Here is a 13,405-nt window from a genome sequence, read left to right as displayed (position 1 = left end):
GTGCACAGCCTCCAGGTCTTGGGGTGCACAGCCTCTAGGTCTTGGGGTGCACAGCCTCTGGGTCTTGGGGTGCACAGCCTCCAGGTCTTGGGGTGCACAGCCTCTAGGTCTTGGGGTGCACAGCCTCTAGGTCTTGGGGTGCACAGCCTCCAGGTCTTGGGGTGCACAGCCTCTAGGTCTTGGGGTGCACAGCCTCCAGGTCTTGGGGTGCACAGCCTCTAGGTCTTGGGGTGCACAGCCTTCAGGTCTTGGGGTGCACAGAGAGTCACAAAGAAAACTGTGTCTGCAAGTTCACGGCTGTGGCTGTGCCCTGGGGTGGAGGGGACGGCTGAGGGGCAGAGGCCCTGAGGGTCAGGCGGGCTGTATCCAGCTGCTGGCCGGCAGCTGGGCGGGCACAGAGATGGGGCCGGGTGCGCCTGGGCGCCTGGGCGCCTGCGACTCCTGGCTCCACCCGCCCTGTCTCCCTGCCCAGAGCTCTCGATGCCCTCCGATCAGTACCAGCTGCAGCTTCAGGACTGCGTCCCGGGCCCCGGAGGAGACGCTACCCGGCCTGTGGCCGTCCTGGCCCAGGACACGTCCACGGTCACCGCGGTGCAGCTGGGACGGAGCAGCCTTGTCCTTGACTACCGGAGTATCCTCTAGCCCCGTCTTTTTTTTTGGGGGGGGGTACCAAGGATTGATCTCAGGGACTCTCAATCCCTGAGCCCCGTCCCCAGCCCTTTTTTTGTATTTTATTGAGAGACAGGGTCTTGCTGAGTTACGGAGGCTGGCCTCTAACTTGCGATCCTCCTGCCTCAGCCTCCTGAACCGTTGGAATGACAGGCGTGGGCCACCACGCCCTGTGAGGTTCCCTTTGCTAGGGTAGGAAGCACAGCGGGGGCCCCTGACCCTGAGCTGCCCTGTGGCCTTGGTGACGGTCAGGCCGTGGGGGGGCCAGCTGGCTCACGTGCTGTCCTGGGTGCTGCCCCTTAACGAGGATCCAGGCATCCGCATGCAGGGCGCCACCAGGCTGCCCAACGGCACCATCTACGTGGTGGAACCCGGGTACCTGGGTGAGTGTGGCCCTCGGGAACCTCCTGGGCCCGGCTTGTGTGTTACCCGGAGAGTCGCGGGGACGGAGAGGCGTGGGCAGGGCCGGGCACCACAGGGTTCCCAGGACAGCGTCCCTTTGGGCCTGAGGGGACGCGCCGGCTGACACCCTGGAGTCAGGGGGCGCTGCCCTGGTGCACAGTGACCCGCGGGCTGGTCTGCTGCCTCAGAGACCGAGGTTTGGTGTGGATGCCACCTGACGGTGGTGAGGCCGGGGGCAGTGGGGACGTGACCTCGTGTCCCAGGAGCTGCCCTCTGGCCTTCTCTGTGCAGCTGCCGGGCACGGGGTGGGGGCTGAGGCAGGGACGAGCGAGCCAGGGGTCAGTCAGTGCCACACAGCAGAGGGACATCACTGAGGCCCGCATCATCTTAGAAGGAGCCTTGGTGGGAGGGGCGTCCAGGCAAGGGGACAGCTGGGGAGGTGATGCCAATGTGGCATCCCGTGGGGGACAGTGAGACCTGAGGGCAGGGCCGGTCCAGTGTAGACCTGCCCAGGCCCCGAGTGGACCTGCCCTGGCCCCGGGTGGACCTGCTGCGAGCCCGGCTGGCCCAGGCCCCACCTGCTCCTGTCCTGTGCCTTGCTGTGGCCTCCAGCCTCAGAGCCTCAGGCTGGCCCAGCTGGGGACCCGGCGCCTGGCCCTGCCCAGGCCTGCGGTGGCCTCTGTCGAGTGCAGTGAGGACAGGGTCCAGCTGTCACGAGTCCTGGGCAGCCAGAGCGGGGTGTGTCCACTGGTCCCCGGGAGTCAGAAAGGCCAGCCGGGGTCCCCTGGGGGTGCAGGCCCCACCTCCACAGCTGGTCCCTCTGTGGGTGGCCGGGCAGCAGGGCTGGGCCTCCAGGTGGGTGGTGGCCGCCCCCGCGGCTGGTGCGCCATCGTCTCCTGGGCCCTGCGCCCTGGTCACCTGGGTGCTCAGGCCCCTCTCCGCCTGCTTTTAGGGTTTGCAGTCCACCCTGGTGACCGGTGGGTCCTGGAGACTGGCCGCCTGTACGAGGTCACCATCGAAGTGTTTGACAAGTCTGGCAACAAGGTCCACCTCTCCGACGTGAGTGTCCGCAGGGGCCTGGCGGGTGACCAGCATGGTCGTCTCCCAGGGCAGTGACCAGCCCAGGGGCAGACGTCGGAGGGGTCCTCTGCCCCCAAGGGTGTCTGGTGGGTGGGGACGCGGACGCAGGGCTGTGGGGCTCCGCTCCCTGTGATGGCCACGGTGTGCTGTGGCCCCATGCGGGGCCGAGGGGCAGTGGGCAGCGGTGGGGACTCTGCCCGGGGCCCCTGGACCCTGCCTGGTCTCAGGGGCTGATCCACGCCTCCCCCTGCACTCCGGGATGCCTGTCACCTCCCAGAGGCCCCTCAGTGACAGGGCCACCTCAGGCCTGTGGAGGGGCACGTGCACCGTGGGGACAGGTGGAGCGTGGTGGCCCTCTGTCCCTGTGAGTGCTGCCCCGGTGCCACGGTGGCCGTGGCTGGAGGGCCAGGTGGAGGGTCCCGGGTGGGCCAGGACGCTGCCCAGGGCTCGGGCAGCCTTTCCTAGTGTTCGGAGGCCCCTTCTCCGGCCCGCCCTGGCCACTGCTGTCATGTCCCCGAGTCCCCGAGTCCCCGAGTCCCCAAGCTCCGCCGTGTGCCTTGCAGAACATCCGGATCGAAGCCGTGTTTCCCCACGAGTTCCTCGAGGTCCTCTCGTCGTCCCCAAACGGGTCGCACCATCACGTCCGGGCAGCGCAGCGGGGACAGGCCACCCTCCGCGCGGCGCTCACCTCCGTGGTGGACGAGGCACGTGGGGCCCCTCCCCTGCCCTCCCCTGCCCGGGCCGCCTCCTGTCCTCGCCCAGCACCAGGTGTCCCGTGTCCTCGATGGCCTGGAGCCCAGCTGCCCCCCCAGGAGGCCACCCCCCCAGTCCTCCCTGCAGATGGGGACAGTGCTTTGGGCTGCGCGTTGGCAGGGTGTCCCCTTCCCGGGCCTGTGCGCCCCCGCCTGCCGGGGCCATCGGTGTGGCAGAGCCGTGGTCGGTGCCACAGGCCGGGCTGCCCCGTCCACCGCAGCCCTGGGTTCCGTGAAGGGCTACAAGCCTCTGTCACCTCTGGGAAGCGGGTCCCCTCCTCCGCCCTGTCCTAGTGACCCGCAGTGACCTCACCCCCGACAGGATGGAGGGGTGCACATGCTCCCGGTGCCCGTGTGGAGCCAGCAGGAGGTGGACATCCACGTCCCCATCACCCTCCACCCCAGCATCTTGACGTTCCCGTGGCAGCCCAAGACTGGCGCCTACCAGTACACCATCCAGGTAGGGGACTCGGCCCGGGCGTCCCTGGGCTTCCGGGGCGTGTGGCCTCCGTCCGCTCTGTGACTTATTTTTGGTAACCAGGGATTGAACTCGGGGGCGCTGGGCCCCTGAGCCCCGTCCCAGCCCTTTTATATCTTACTTAGAGACAGGGTCTCGCCGAGTTGCTCAGGGCCTTGCTGAGGCTGGCCTCTATCTATCTTTTGGTCCTCCTGCCTCGGCCTCCCCAGCCGCTGGGGTTCCAGGCGCAACGTGCCTGCTGTTCTGTACCCTTGGCGTTGCTCTCTGTGGTCCAACCGAGCCTCGGGGGCTGTGGTCCTGTGTTCCCCGAGGTCCCCAGCGGGGGGTCAGGACCTGGCCAGGGCCTGTGCTCATGTCTGGTCACAGAGACAGCGTCTGCTGATGACTCCGGGGCCAGGGCCGGTTGCTGCTCCAGCTGAGCTCCAGGCACAGCCGCTGGTTCTGGGACCAGTGCCGGGGTTCCGTGTTCGTGTCTGGCAGTCACGAGGTCCCCAGAGCACGAGGTCCCCAGAGTACAAACGTCCCCATGGCACCAGGTCCCCAGAGCACAAACGTCCCCAGAGCAGCAAGTCCCCAGCACACAAGGACCAGAAGGGACCGTGTGGGGCAGCAGGGCGCGAGTGGGTGGCATTCCCGGGGGCCGGTGGTGCGCACGGGCAGGTGCGGGTGGGCTGGGAGACGGTGGTGGCCGTGGGCGTGACTCGGCGCGCGTGTGGACACGGCGTGGACGTGTCCCTGGCCAGCGTGGCCGTGGGCACCCCGTCCCCCGCCTGCCACTCCCCAAGGCCGGCTGGTGGCTACGTGCTCCCTGGTGGCTCTCCTCCCCAGGCCCACGGGGGCAGCGGGAATTTCAGCTGGTCTTCCTCCCGCCACTCGGTGGCCACCGTCACCGCCAAGGGCGTGATGACCACGGGCAGCGACACGGGCCTCAGTGTGGTCCGGGCGCAGGACGTGCAGAACCCCCTGCATTTCGGTGAGATGAAGGTGAGACCCCGGGGCCCGACAGCGGGGCAGGCCGGGAGTGCCCAGCCCGCCCTGTGGGACCGTGACCTGGCACCCTCGCCCTGGCCGGAAGGGCCAGTGTCCCAGGGCAGGAGTCCAGATCACCCTGAGGACCTGGAGAGTCAGCCAGTCCACAGAGGGCCACCCTGCCCTGGGCTGATGGGTCACAGGGAGAGGCCCTCTCCCGGAGCTGCGGGGCAGATGGCCGTCCCTCTGTCCCCAAGGCCTCTGCCCCCAGCCCCTCCTGACCCCCGCTCTGAGCTCCCCTCCTTGACCCACTAACAGCAGAGAACACAGACTCTGTCCCCGTGGTTGGGACGTGGGTGGCAGGTCCTTCCCCCTCCTGCTGGGAGCCACACACCCGCTAGACGGCCCAGGCCACGTGTGGACACCTGGACAGAGGCCCTGGGGGGCAGCCCTGTTGTGCAGTGTGGTGTCCACGGTGGCCCTCCCAGCCTCCCTCCTCCCTGCAGCTCCTGTGCCACCCGGAGCCCCAGGACGGCTCCTGGGCCAGGCAGCTGGCCCCCTCCTGGACCCCCCCCCCCCCGGGAGCGGGCTGGGCTGTCAGAGCCCCTCCTGGTCCTCGGGCCACTGGGGCTGGTGGCCCTGGGCTTGCCTGGCAGGAGACAGGACGGACAGGCGAGCGAGCCGAGAAGCCGCAGGCAGTGAGTGGCCCCTCTGGCCTCCTGCCCTGCCCCAGGCCACCTGAGCTGTCCATCCAGGGTCGCCCCTCAGATCTGCCACTGCTGCCCACCAGCGGCCTCCCCGTTAGTCGCCTGGTGGCCGATTTTTGCACAGGACCCAGAGTGTGGCGCCCTCTGCAGCCTCCCCAGCTCAGCCAGAGGGAAAATGGGGTCAGGCCTGCCCACGGCCTTCTGGGCCTCCTCCCGCTGTGGCCACACTGTCCTTTCCGTGGGGTTCAGGGGATTGAGCCCAGGAGCCCCCAAACCCTGAGCACTGTCCCCAGCCCTATTCTGTATTTTATTTAGGGACAGGGCCTCTCTGAGTTGCCCAACGCCTTGCTTTTGCTGAGGCTGGCCTCCAACTTGCGATCCTCCTGCCTCAGCCTCCTGAGCCACTGGGATGACAGGGTGCACCACCGTGTGTGGCCACACTGGCCTCCTTTCTGTGCCTACCAGGAGCTGAGCAGCTAAGCCTGTCTCAGGACCGTCCTTGGCCTGACTGTCCCCCAGGGAGACATTTCTCTACCTGGCAGGGCTGAAGAGCTCATGTCCGTGCACCTAGGTCCCCTCTCAGAGACCAGTCCCCTCCCTGGTCAGCTCTGTGCTTGCATCCTCTGTGCCCAGCCTGGTTGTCCGCTGGTGTGTCCTCAGGGCCACCACAGCACACCTGGCACACTGAGCCCCTGAGCCGCAGGCCGCCTCCCGCAGAGGCTGACTGCCCAGGCCTGGCCCTCCTGCAGGTGTATGTGATCGAGCCCAGCAGCATGGACTTCGCCCCGTGCCGGGTGGAGGCTCGAGTGGGCCAGACCCTGGAGCTGCCCCTAAGGATCAACGGCCTCATGCCCAGTGGGGACAGCAAGGTGGTCACCCTCAGCGACTGCTCCCACTTCGACTTGGCGGTGGAGGTGGAGAAGCGGGGCGTGTTCCAGCCCCTCCCAGGTGGGCGGGGCGAGGTGGGGCGGGGCGTGTTCCAGCCCCTCCCAGGTGGGCGGGGCGAGGTGGGGGCGGGGTGTGCTCCAGCCCCTCCCAGGTGGGCGGGGCGGGGCGTGTTCCAGCCCCTCCCAGGTGGGCGGGGCGAGGTGGGGGCGGGGCGTGCTCCAGCCCCTCCCAGGTGGGCGGGGCGAGGTGGGGCGGGGCGTGTTCCAGCCCCTCCCAGGTGGGCGGGGCATGCTCCAGCCCCTCCCAGCTGGGGCAGCCTGCCTGAGGGCGGGGCCGAGGCCGCAGAGCGCCAGCGTCGGGTGGCCATGGCCCCGTCCCCATCAGCTGCAGTCTGTCCCAGGCTCGCGGGCCGAGGGCCTGGCCACGGCTGCCGTGGCCGGGTCTCCAGGCCTGGCCGTCACCCCAGGACGCTCGCATCTTTAGGGGGATTCTGTTGACACAGGAGTCCTGGGTTCAGGATTTCTCTCAGAAAGTTCCTGTAGGCTCCCAAGTGACTGCATGCAGGACTTTGTGTGGCCTTGGGGACGACTCAGTTGGCTTAAGGAATGGGTGTCTTAGGCAGGGACGGCTGGTCCGTGCAGAGACATTCACAGGGATCTGTGGGACCCCGTCCCGGGGTCCTGCATAAGTTTTGTCAACAACAGAAAGTGACTTCACAGTCACTCCACATGGGGCTGCGTCCTGCCTTGTGTGTGTGTGTCCCACGGCCTTGTTTCTTCAGAAGCTCTTAACTGTGCGGTGACACACGCCTGTCATCTCAGCTCGGGAGGCTGAGGCAGGAGGATCGCAAGTTGGAGGCCAGCCTCAGCCACTCAGCGAGGCCCTAAGCAGCTCGGCAAGACCCTGTCTCTAAATAAAATTCAGAATAGGGCTGGGGACAGGGCTCAGGGGTTAGCGCCCCCTGGGTTCAGTCCTTGGCACCAAAAAAAAAAAAAAAAAGCACTTTTAACCAGTGTTGCTGTTGAGAGACCTGCCTCCTGCTTCCCTCCTGAGCTGGTCCCTCACCTTGACATCAGGATGCAGGGAGCTCAGGGCCCTGGCTGACCCTTTCAGATGCAGGGAGACTTGGAAACACACACAGGCACCTGCTGTGCTGCAGCTGCCGCTGAGCAGCTGTGTCCCCTCTATCTGACCCTTTGTTCCCCTCCCCGCCCTGTCCCAGTCCCTCCCACGCCCTGTCCCTGAGCACCATTGTCCTGCTGGGCCTTTCTAGAAGTTCCACTGTTAGACTCCACAGAAGGGCTATCCCGGGGGATTGATGTGTTAATTCTTCCTGTTCAGTCACTCCTGGTGATAGATGCCGGCTGTCACACTGTCACACTGAGAATGACATGGATGGGGTGTACAGAGAAAACGCAGGGCCTGCAGCGCCTGCCCCTCTGAGGTCTCTGTGTCGGCTGTGGGCTGTCACCGGGCCTCTTTGTTCCATATCTCAGTGTGACACGGCGCCCTCCAGTGTCCCCTCGGCCACACCAGGCCACCGTTGGGAATCCGGGACAGAAGGAAAACTGGCTTGTGCACACGGTGGTTCAGACTGACCAGCGCTCGTGAGGACAGTGGATCGGCCAGTGAATGACGGGGGAGCAGAGAGTCCTTGGGACAAACGAAAATAAAACAGGGACCCCAAACCCCAAACTTGGAAGTGTGGCAAGAGCATTGGGTTCCAGGGGGCGCAGAGCTGCGGCTGCTTAGTCAAAAAGACCGAGAGCTCGACTCAGCAACCTCAGTTCAGTACTTACAGAAACAGAAAAAGAACAGGCTAGGCACCAGGGCCCAGGCCTCTCATCCCAGCGGCTCAGGAGGCTGAGGCAGGAGGATTGTGAGTTAGAGGCCAGCCTCAGCAATGGCAAGGCCCTACAGAACTCAGTGAGACCCTGTCTCTCATAAAATATAAAATAGGGCTGGGGATGTGCTCAGGGGTCCAGAGCCCCTGAGTTCAATCCCTGGATCTTCCCCCAGCAAAAAAAAAAATTAGAGGAAATCGACGAAACCAAACGGTTGAACGTGGACCGCCCAGGACCCAAGTGGGCCACGCCCCCTTGGGAAAGGGCACACGTGGCCGGCTGGTGACTGCTGTTTCCAGGCTATGGAGCTGCAGGCCGCAGATGGTGATGGTGGTCCTGGCCAGGCTAAAGCCTCTAAAGAGGCCCACGGGGTAGAATACCCAGCCTAGAAAAGGACCCTCGTCCCCATAGTGAAATGTCATTTTTGTGGGGTGGTGGGTACGGGGCAAATTGGACTCAGGGTACTGGACCCCTGAGCCCCCGTCCCAGCCCTAGTTTGTAGTTTATTTAGAGACGGGGCCTCACTGAGCTGCTTAGGGCCTCGCTGAGTGGCTGAGGCTGGCCTCCAACTTGCGATCCTCCTGCCTCAGCCTCCCCTGCCCCTGGGATGACAGGCGTGGGCCACCGCCCTGCTGTCTTATGCTTCTTGGCCTGAGTCTTAGCCACAGGCCATCTGAAGTCTGAGGGGTAAAGACAAGACCGTGTGAGTCATTCCCCTAAGAGGTGGGTGGGTGACTTGTTTGATTCTTTGTCTGTTTTCGGGGTCGGGTGTCAGGCACTGAGTTACACCCCAGCCCCAAGGTCCTTAAGTTGGCATGGGCTGTGTGTCCAGCCGGGTGGAGGGGCCCTGAGCTGGCCGTGCGCCCCCCCAGCTTCCCGTGGTGACCACAGTTCTCTCCTTGGCGCAGGGCGGCTGTCCCCGGGGCCCGAGCACTGTGGTGGCGTCCGGGTGAAGGCCGAGGCCCGGGGCTCCACCACGCTCCTGGTGAGCTACACGCATGGCCACGTCCACCTGAGCGCCAGCCTCACCATCGCCGCCTACCTGCCCCTCAGGGTGAGCCGGCTGCCCTGGGCCACTGTGCCCACGGCTCCTTGGGGCTCTTCCCGCGGGTGTCCCAATGGAGGCCAAGCCAGGAGTCCCCCAGAGGCCAGCGGGGAGCGAGGCTGGGTTCCCTCCACAGCCCGCTGCGTCCTGGGGTCTCCCAGACACAGAGGGGTGCCCAGAGGACGCGGCCCCAAGGCTCTGCCCCGCCTGCCCCCTGCCCTGCCCAGGGGAGGCTGAGGCCCCGCTGTCCCTCCCAGGCCGTGGACCCGTCCTCCGTTGCTCTGGTCACCCTGGGCTCCTCAAAGGACATGCTGTTTGAAGGAGGCCCCCGGCCCTGGGTCCTGGAGCCTGCCAGGTTCTTCCGGAACGTCACCTCTGAGGACGGGGACAGCATCAGCCTGGCCCTCCTGGGCCCGCCCGCCTCCCGGAGCCACCAGCAGCACAGCATCCGCGCCACCTGCCGGGCCCTGGGCGAGCAGGTGAGTGGCCGCTACTCAGGGCCTCCAAGGGGGGGACCTCGCAGAGCTGGGTGACCCTGGGAGACTCTGGTCCTGCTGTGCCCTCGTTGCAGGGGGTCAGGGCAGAAAACCTGACGGTCCCAGAGTTGGGCCTCTCCTGAGTGAGGAGGCCGTAGACCAGGGGGGTCACCTGGGGCTCAGCCCGCGGCACAGCCTGTGTTCCTGCGCCTGGGATCCCTGCTGTGGGCAGGGGACACCAGTAAGTGACCCCAAGGGCCCTCGCCCACTGAGCCCCGTCCCAGCCTTGTCTTGTATTTTATTGAGAGTCAGGGTCTCGCTGAGCTGCTCAGGGGTTCGCTGTGGCTGAGGCTGGCCTCCACCTTGCGATCCTCCTGCCTCAGCCTCCTGAGTACCTGGGAAGACAGGCGTGGGTCACGTGGGTGCCTGGCTCTTCATATTTTTTTTTTTTTCAATGTGAAAATCGAGGAATATCAGAAGACTGAGTGGACGTGTGGCCTGAGCCCCTGGGCTGGCCTGGCGGGTGGCGAGGTGCAGGTCCTCTGGCGCCTGGTACCCGCGCCCTCCAGCCAGGCGGAAGCTACGGGCTCTGTGCCCCTTTAGCTTCCTGTGGGGTCCACCGCTCCGTGGCCAGGGTTCCCCAGAGAGGGCACAGAAAGTGAGCAGGAGGTCAGAGTGGACCTGGAGAGGCAGGGGGTGTCCACATCACAGCCGTCCTGCAGAGCGGAGCACCGGAGGGGATGCGCCCTGGAGGACGCGCCCTGACTGCCGTCCCCCCCCTCACCCCAGGTCATCGCCCTCTCCGTGGGGAACCAGCCCGGCCTCACCAACCCTTTCCCCGCCGTGGAGCCCGCCGTGGTGAAGGTCGTCTGCGCCCCGCCATCCAGGATCGGCCTCACGCCCGTCCACGCCGGCCCCCCGCTGGACCCGTCCTGTCCACGGCTGCAGCACGACAAGCAGGTGGTGCGTGGGGGAGGGGCTGAGGGGGGACGCAGGCCTGGAGAGGTGGCCAGGGACCAGCAGAGCAGAGTCCAGGTGGTGGGCAGGTGACGTCCACTGAGCTCACTTGGGTCCCCGGGACGTGGCCCCGGCCAGGAGCCTTTGGACTCTGGTGTTGCTGTGGGAGACAGGGAAGTCCCTGCTCCTGGCTGACTGCTTTGGCCTCTGCTCTTCATCCTCCTCTGCCTCCCTGGCCTCTACTGACCACTATTCTGCTCCTTAATTCCTTGGTACCAACTTTTTTTTGTCTCTGGAGATTAAACCCAGGGGTGCTCACCCCTGAGCCCCGTCCCCAGCCCTCTTTGTATTTTATTTAGAGACAGGGTCTCGCTGAGTGGCTCAGGGCCTTGCTGAGTTGGTGAGGCTGGCCTCCACCTTGCGATCCTCCTGCCCCGGCCTCCTGAGTGCAGGGTGCCTTGGTGGCCAGCAACTGCAGGGTTTGGTGTTCAGCTCATCCCGACCCCCAAGCCCACAGGCAGCCCGCCAGCTTCAGGATACCCCAGGCGGTCAGCCGTGGCCATGCCCAGGCCTGGGCGTCCTGACCTCTGTTTCCTGTAGGTTCCCGTCTCCAGCCACCGCAACCCCCTGCTGGACCTGGCCGCCTATGACCAGCAGGGCCGCCAGTTCGACAACTTCAGCTCCCTGAGCGTCCAGTGGGAATCCACCCGGCCCTCGCTGGCCAGCATCGAGCTGGACCTGCCCATGCAGCTGGTGTCCCGGGACGACGGGAGTGGCCAGAGGAAGTTCCACGGTGAGCCGCGGCTGTGGGCCTGGGGCACGGGACAGGAGGCTGGGGACCAGGGAAACCCCGGCAGATGAGTGTCCCAAGCAGCGTGGCACCTGTCCGAGCCTCTGCCAGCTGGGGTCCCCTCGTCCAGCACCGAAGCTCGGGCAGCTCCCTGGGCTGTGGTCTTGCACTGGACTAGAAGTTCCAAGTGGGGAGTCCCCAGTCCCCCTGTGTGTCCCCAGGCCCCTCAGTAGCCAAAGCTGGCCCGCCCCCTCCAGCCCTGCCCCCCGGGCCCCGCTCAGGGTCTGCGCGACTCCCGACTCCCCTCGACTCTCACACTGGGGACTGCCCCTGATGGAGGGGCGGGTGGCCGCAGAGGCTCAACGTGGGTGTCCTCCTCTGGACGCAGGTTTGCAAGCCATTGCTGTCCACGAGGCGTCGGGCACCACCGCCATCTCAGCCACGGTGACCGGCTACCAGCTGTCCCACCTCAGTGCGGCCAGAGTGAAGCCGCTGGTAGGTCCAGAGCCACCCGTGGGGGTGGACAGCTGGCCGCTGGGCACCGGGGACAGCTCCTCCCAGCTCTGGGATCCGGGGCCTCACGGGAAGGTGGCTGCTCTGGGCATCACGGGGGCCTGGGGCGAGGCCAGGACTGGGATCCCGCCCCTGTCCCTGGGGTGGCCCGTGGGTCTGATGGCCCTGCCCTGTCCCTGCAGCCTGGCCCACCTGTGCCCGTGTCCGCCTCGGTGGAGCTGGTCCTGGTGGAGGACGTGCGTGTGGATCCGGACGTGGTGACCCTCTACAACCACCCTGACGTCCAGGTGGGCCCCCCGCCAGCCCCGCCCAGCCCGGGAGACCCTGGGCCCTGGCCCCACCTGACCACTGTCCCTGGCCTCTTGTCCCCAGGCGGAGCTGCACGTCAAGGAGGGCTCCGGCTACTTCTTCCTCAACACGAGCGCTGCCAACGTGGTCCAGGTGGCCTACCAGGAGGCCAGGGGCATCGCCACGGTGAGCGGGGCCTCGGCCGGCACACGGGGTGGCGTCCTCAGTGGACCGTCCCCTGGGCTCCATGGCCGACCGTTCCCAAAGCTGGGACTGAGCAGCGCCACTGCATCACGAGCAGGCTCCTGGTGGTCTGGGTCCCTCTGGGACCTTTGTCACTGCAGGGCCACCTGGGGATCTCTGGTCCGCGTCCACAGCTGCCTGCCCTGTCCGTCAGCAGTGGTGTCCCTCAGTGTCCTGCTGAGAGTGACACATCCTCCCACGGGCAGCACCTCGGCAGCCATCGTGCCCCTCAGGGACATAGGACGCGCCTGCTGCTCCCTGTCCCCACGTCTCTGGGGTCCCTGCCATGGACCACGTGCGCCCGCCTGTGGTCCCCGCCACGGGCCACATCCCCAGCCCTTCGTGGTCCTTATTTTGAGACAGGGTCCTCCTGAGTTTCCCAGCCAGCCTCGAACTTTCCATCCTCCGTCCCCAGCCTCCCAAGTCCTGGGGTGACTGGCGTGTGTCACCTGGGCCCGAACCTTCTCTCGAAGGAGCCTGTTTCTTGCTGAGTGAGTCAGACACAGGGTGGCCCAGGGGACGCAGCAGGGAGGTCCAGCCGGGCAGTGCCGCTGAGGGACAGCCGGCCCGTGGCCTCTAGGGCACTCGGAGCCCAGGCCCTGCTCTCCCTGTTCCAAGGGACGGTTCCCACTGGTGGACAGGGTGGCCACCACCAGGACCGGGCCCTGCACCTTGAGGAGGCCAGGGTGGTCGCTTGGCATGGGTGCCCCCACGTCCTTGTCAACACTTGTACTTATCAGACTGAAGTTTTAGCCATCTTTGGACAGCGGTTTCACACTGTGGTGACCGTTGGCATCTCACTGATGGCCGATGATGGGGTGACTGTTCCTGTGCTTGTCACCCTTGGATTTATGTGGCTTTGTTAGACAAATGTCTACTCAGATCCTGGGCCCATATTTCATCTCTTTAGAAAATATTTTTATTAGTTGTTGATGGATCTTTACTTCTTCAGGGGCCGTGCTGGGAATGGAGCCAGTGCCTCCCACAGGCTGGGCCAGGCCCTGTGGCTCAGCCTCAGTCCCAGGTTTACTGTCACGCTTTCTTGATGACACCAGCCCTTGTCTCCTGTTCCTTAGGTCATCTTTTGATTTTTTGGTAGCATGGTTTTGCGCTCACGGTTTTCATTTTGAGGGGTGCGGTGTCTCTGTTTCCTTGTGTCTTTGCTCCCGTGTTTGATGTGAGATCTAAGAATCTGTTAAGAATCAAGGTCGTGAAGATCCATGTTTCCTTCTAGACTTAGAATTCCAGCTCTTGCACTGCAGCCTTTGAAACGTGACGTGGTGTTTGTGGGGTGAGGTGGGACT

General features: G+C 65.5%; 1 protein-coding gene across 1 annotated transcript in view; it reads left to right on the top strand.

The window, feature by feature from the left end:
• Window positions 1-13,405, top strand: part of Nup210 (nucleoporin 210) — a 47,498-nt gene that overhangs the window by 14,855 nt on the left and 19,238 nt on the right. Inside the window, exons 7-20 of the mRNA XM_026415100.2 lie at window positions 473-631; window positions 984-1,052; window positions 2,024-2,130; window positions 2,715-2,855; window positions 3,226-3,363; window positions 4,210-4,365; window positions 5,807-6,005; window positions 8,698-8,843; window positions 9,092-9,313; window positions 10,100-10,273; window positions 10,868-11,060; window positions 11,446-11,552; window positions 11,753-11,857; window positions 11,943-12,044. Of these exons, the coding sequence (XP_026270885.2) occupies window positions 473-631; window positions 984-1,052; window positions 2,024-2,130; window positions 2,715-2,855; window positions 3,226-3,363; window positions 4,210-4,365; window positions 5,807-6,005; window positions 8,698-8,843; window positions 9,092-9,313; window positions 10,100-10,273; window positions 10,868-11,060; window positions 11,446-11,552; window positions 11,753-11,857; window positions 11,943-12,044 (2,018 nt within the window). The remainder of the gene's footprint in view (window positions 1-472; window positions 632-983; window positions 1,053-2,023; window positions 2,131-2,714; window positions 2,856-3,225; window positions 3,364-4,209; window positions 4,366-5,806; window positions 6,006-8,697; window positions 8,844-9,091; window positions 9,314-10,099; window positions 10,274-10,867; window positions 11,061-11,445; window positions 11,553-11,752; window positions 11,858-11,942; window positions 12,045-13,405) is intronic.

The sequence above is a fragment of the Urocitellus parryii genome, chromosome 16 (genome assembly GCF_045843805.1).
Source record: "Urocitellus parryii isolate mUroPar1 chromosome 16, mUroPar1.hap1, whole genome shotgun sequence".
NCBI classification, from domain to species: Eukaryota; Metazoa; Chordata; class Mammalia; order Rodentia; family Sciuridae; genus Urocitellus; species Urocitellus parryii.
This window is presented reverse-complemented; position numbering and strand designations above follow the sequence as displayed.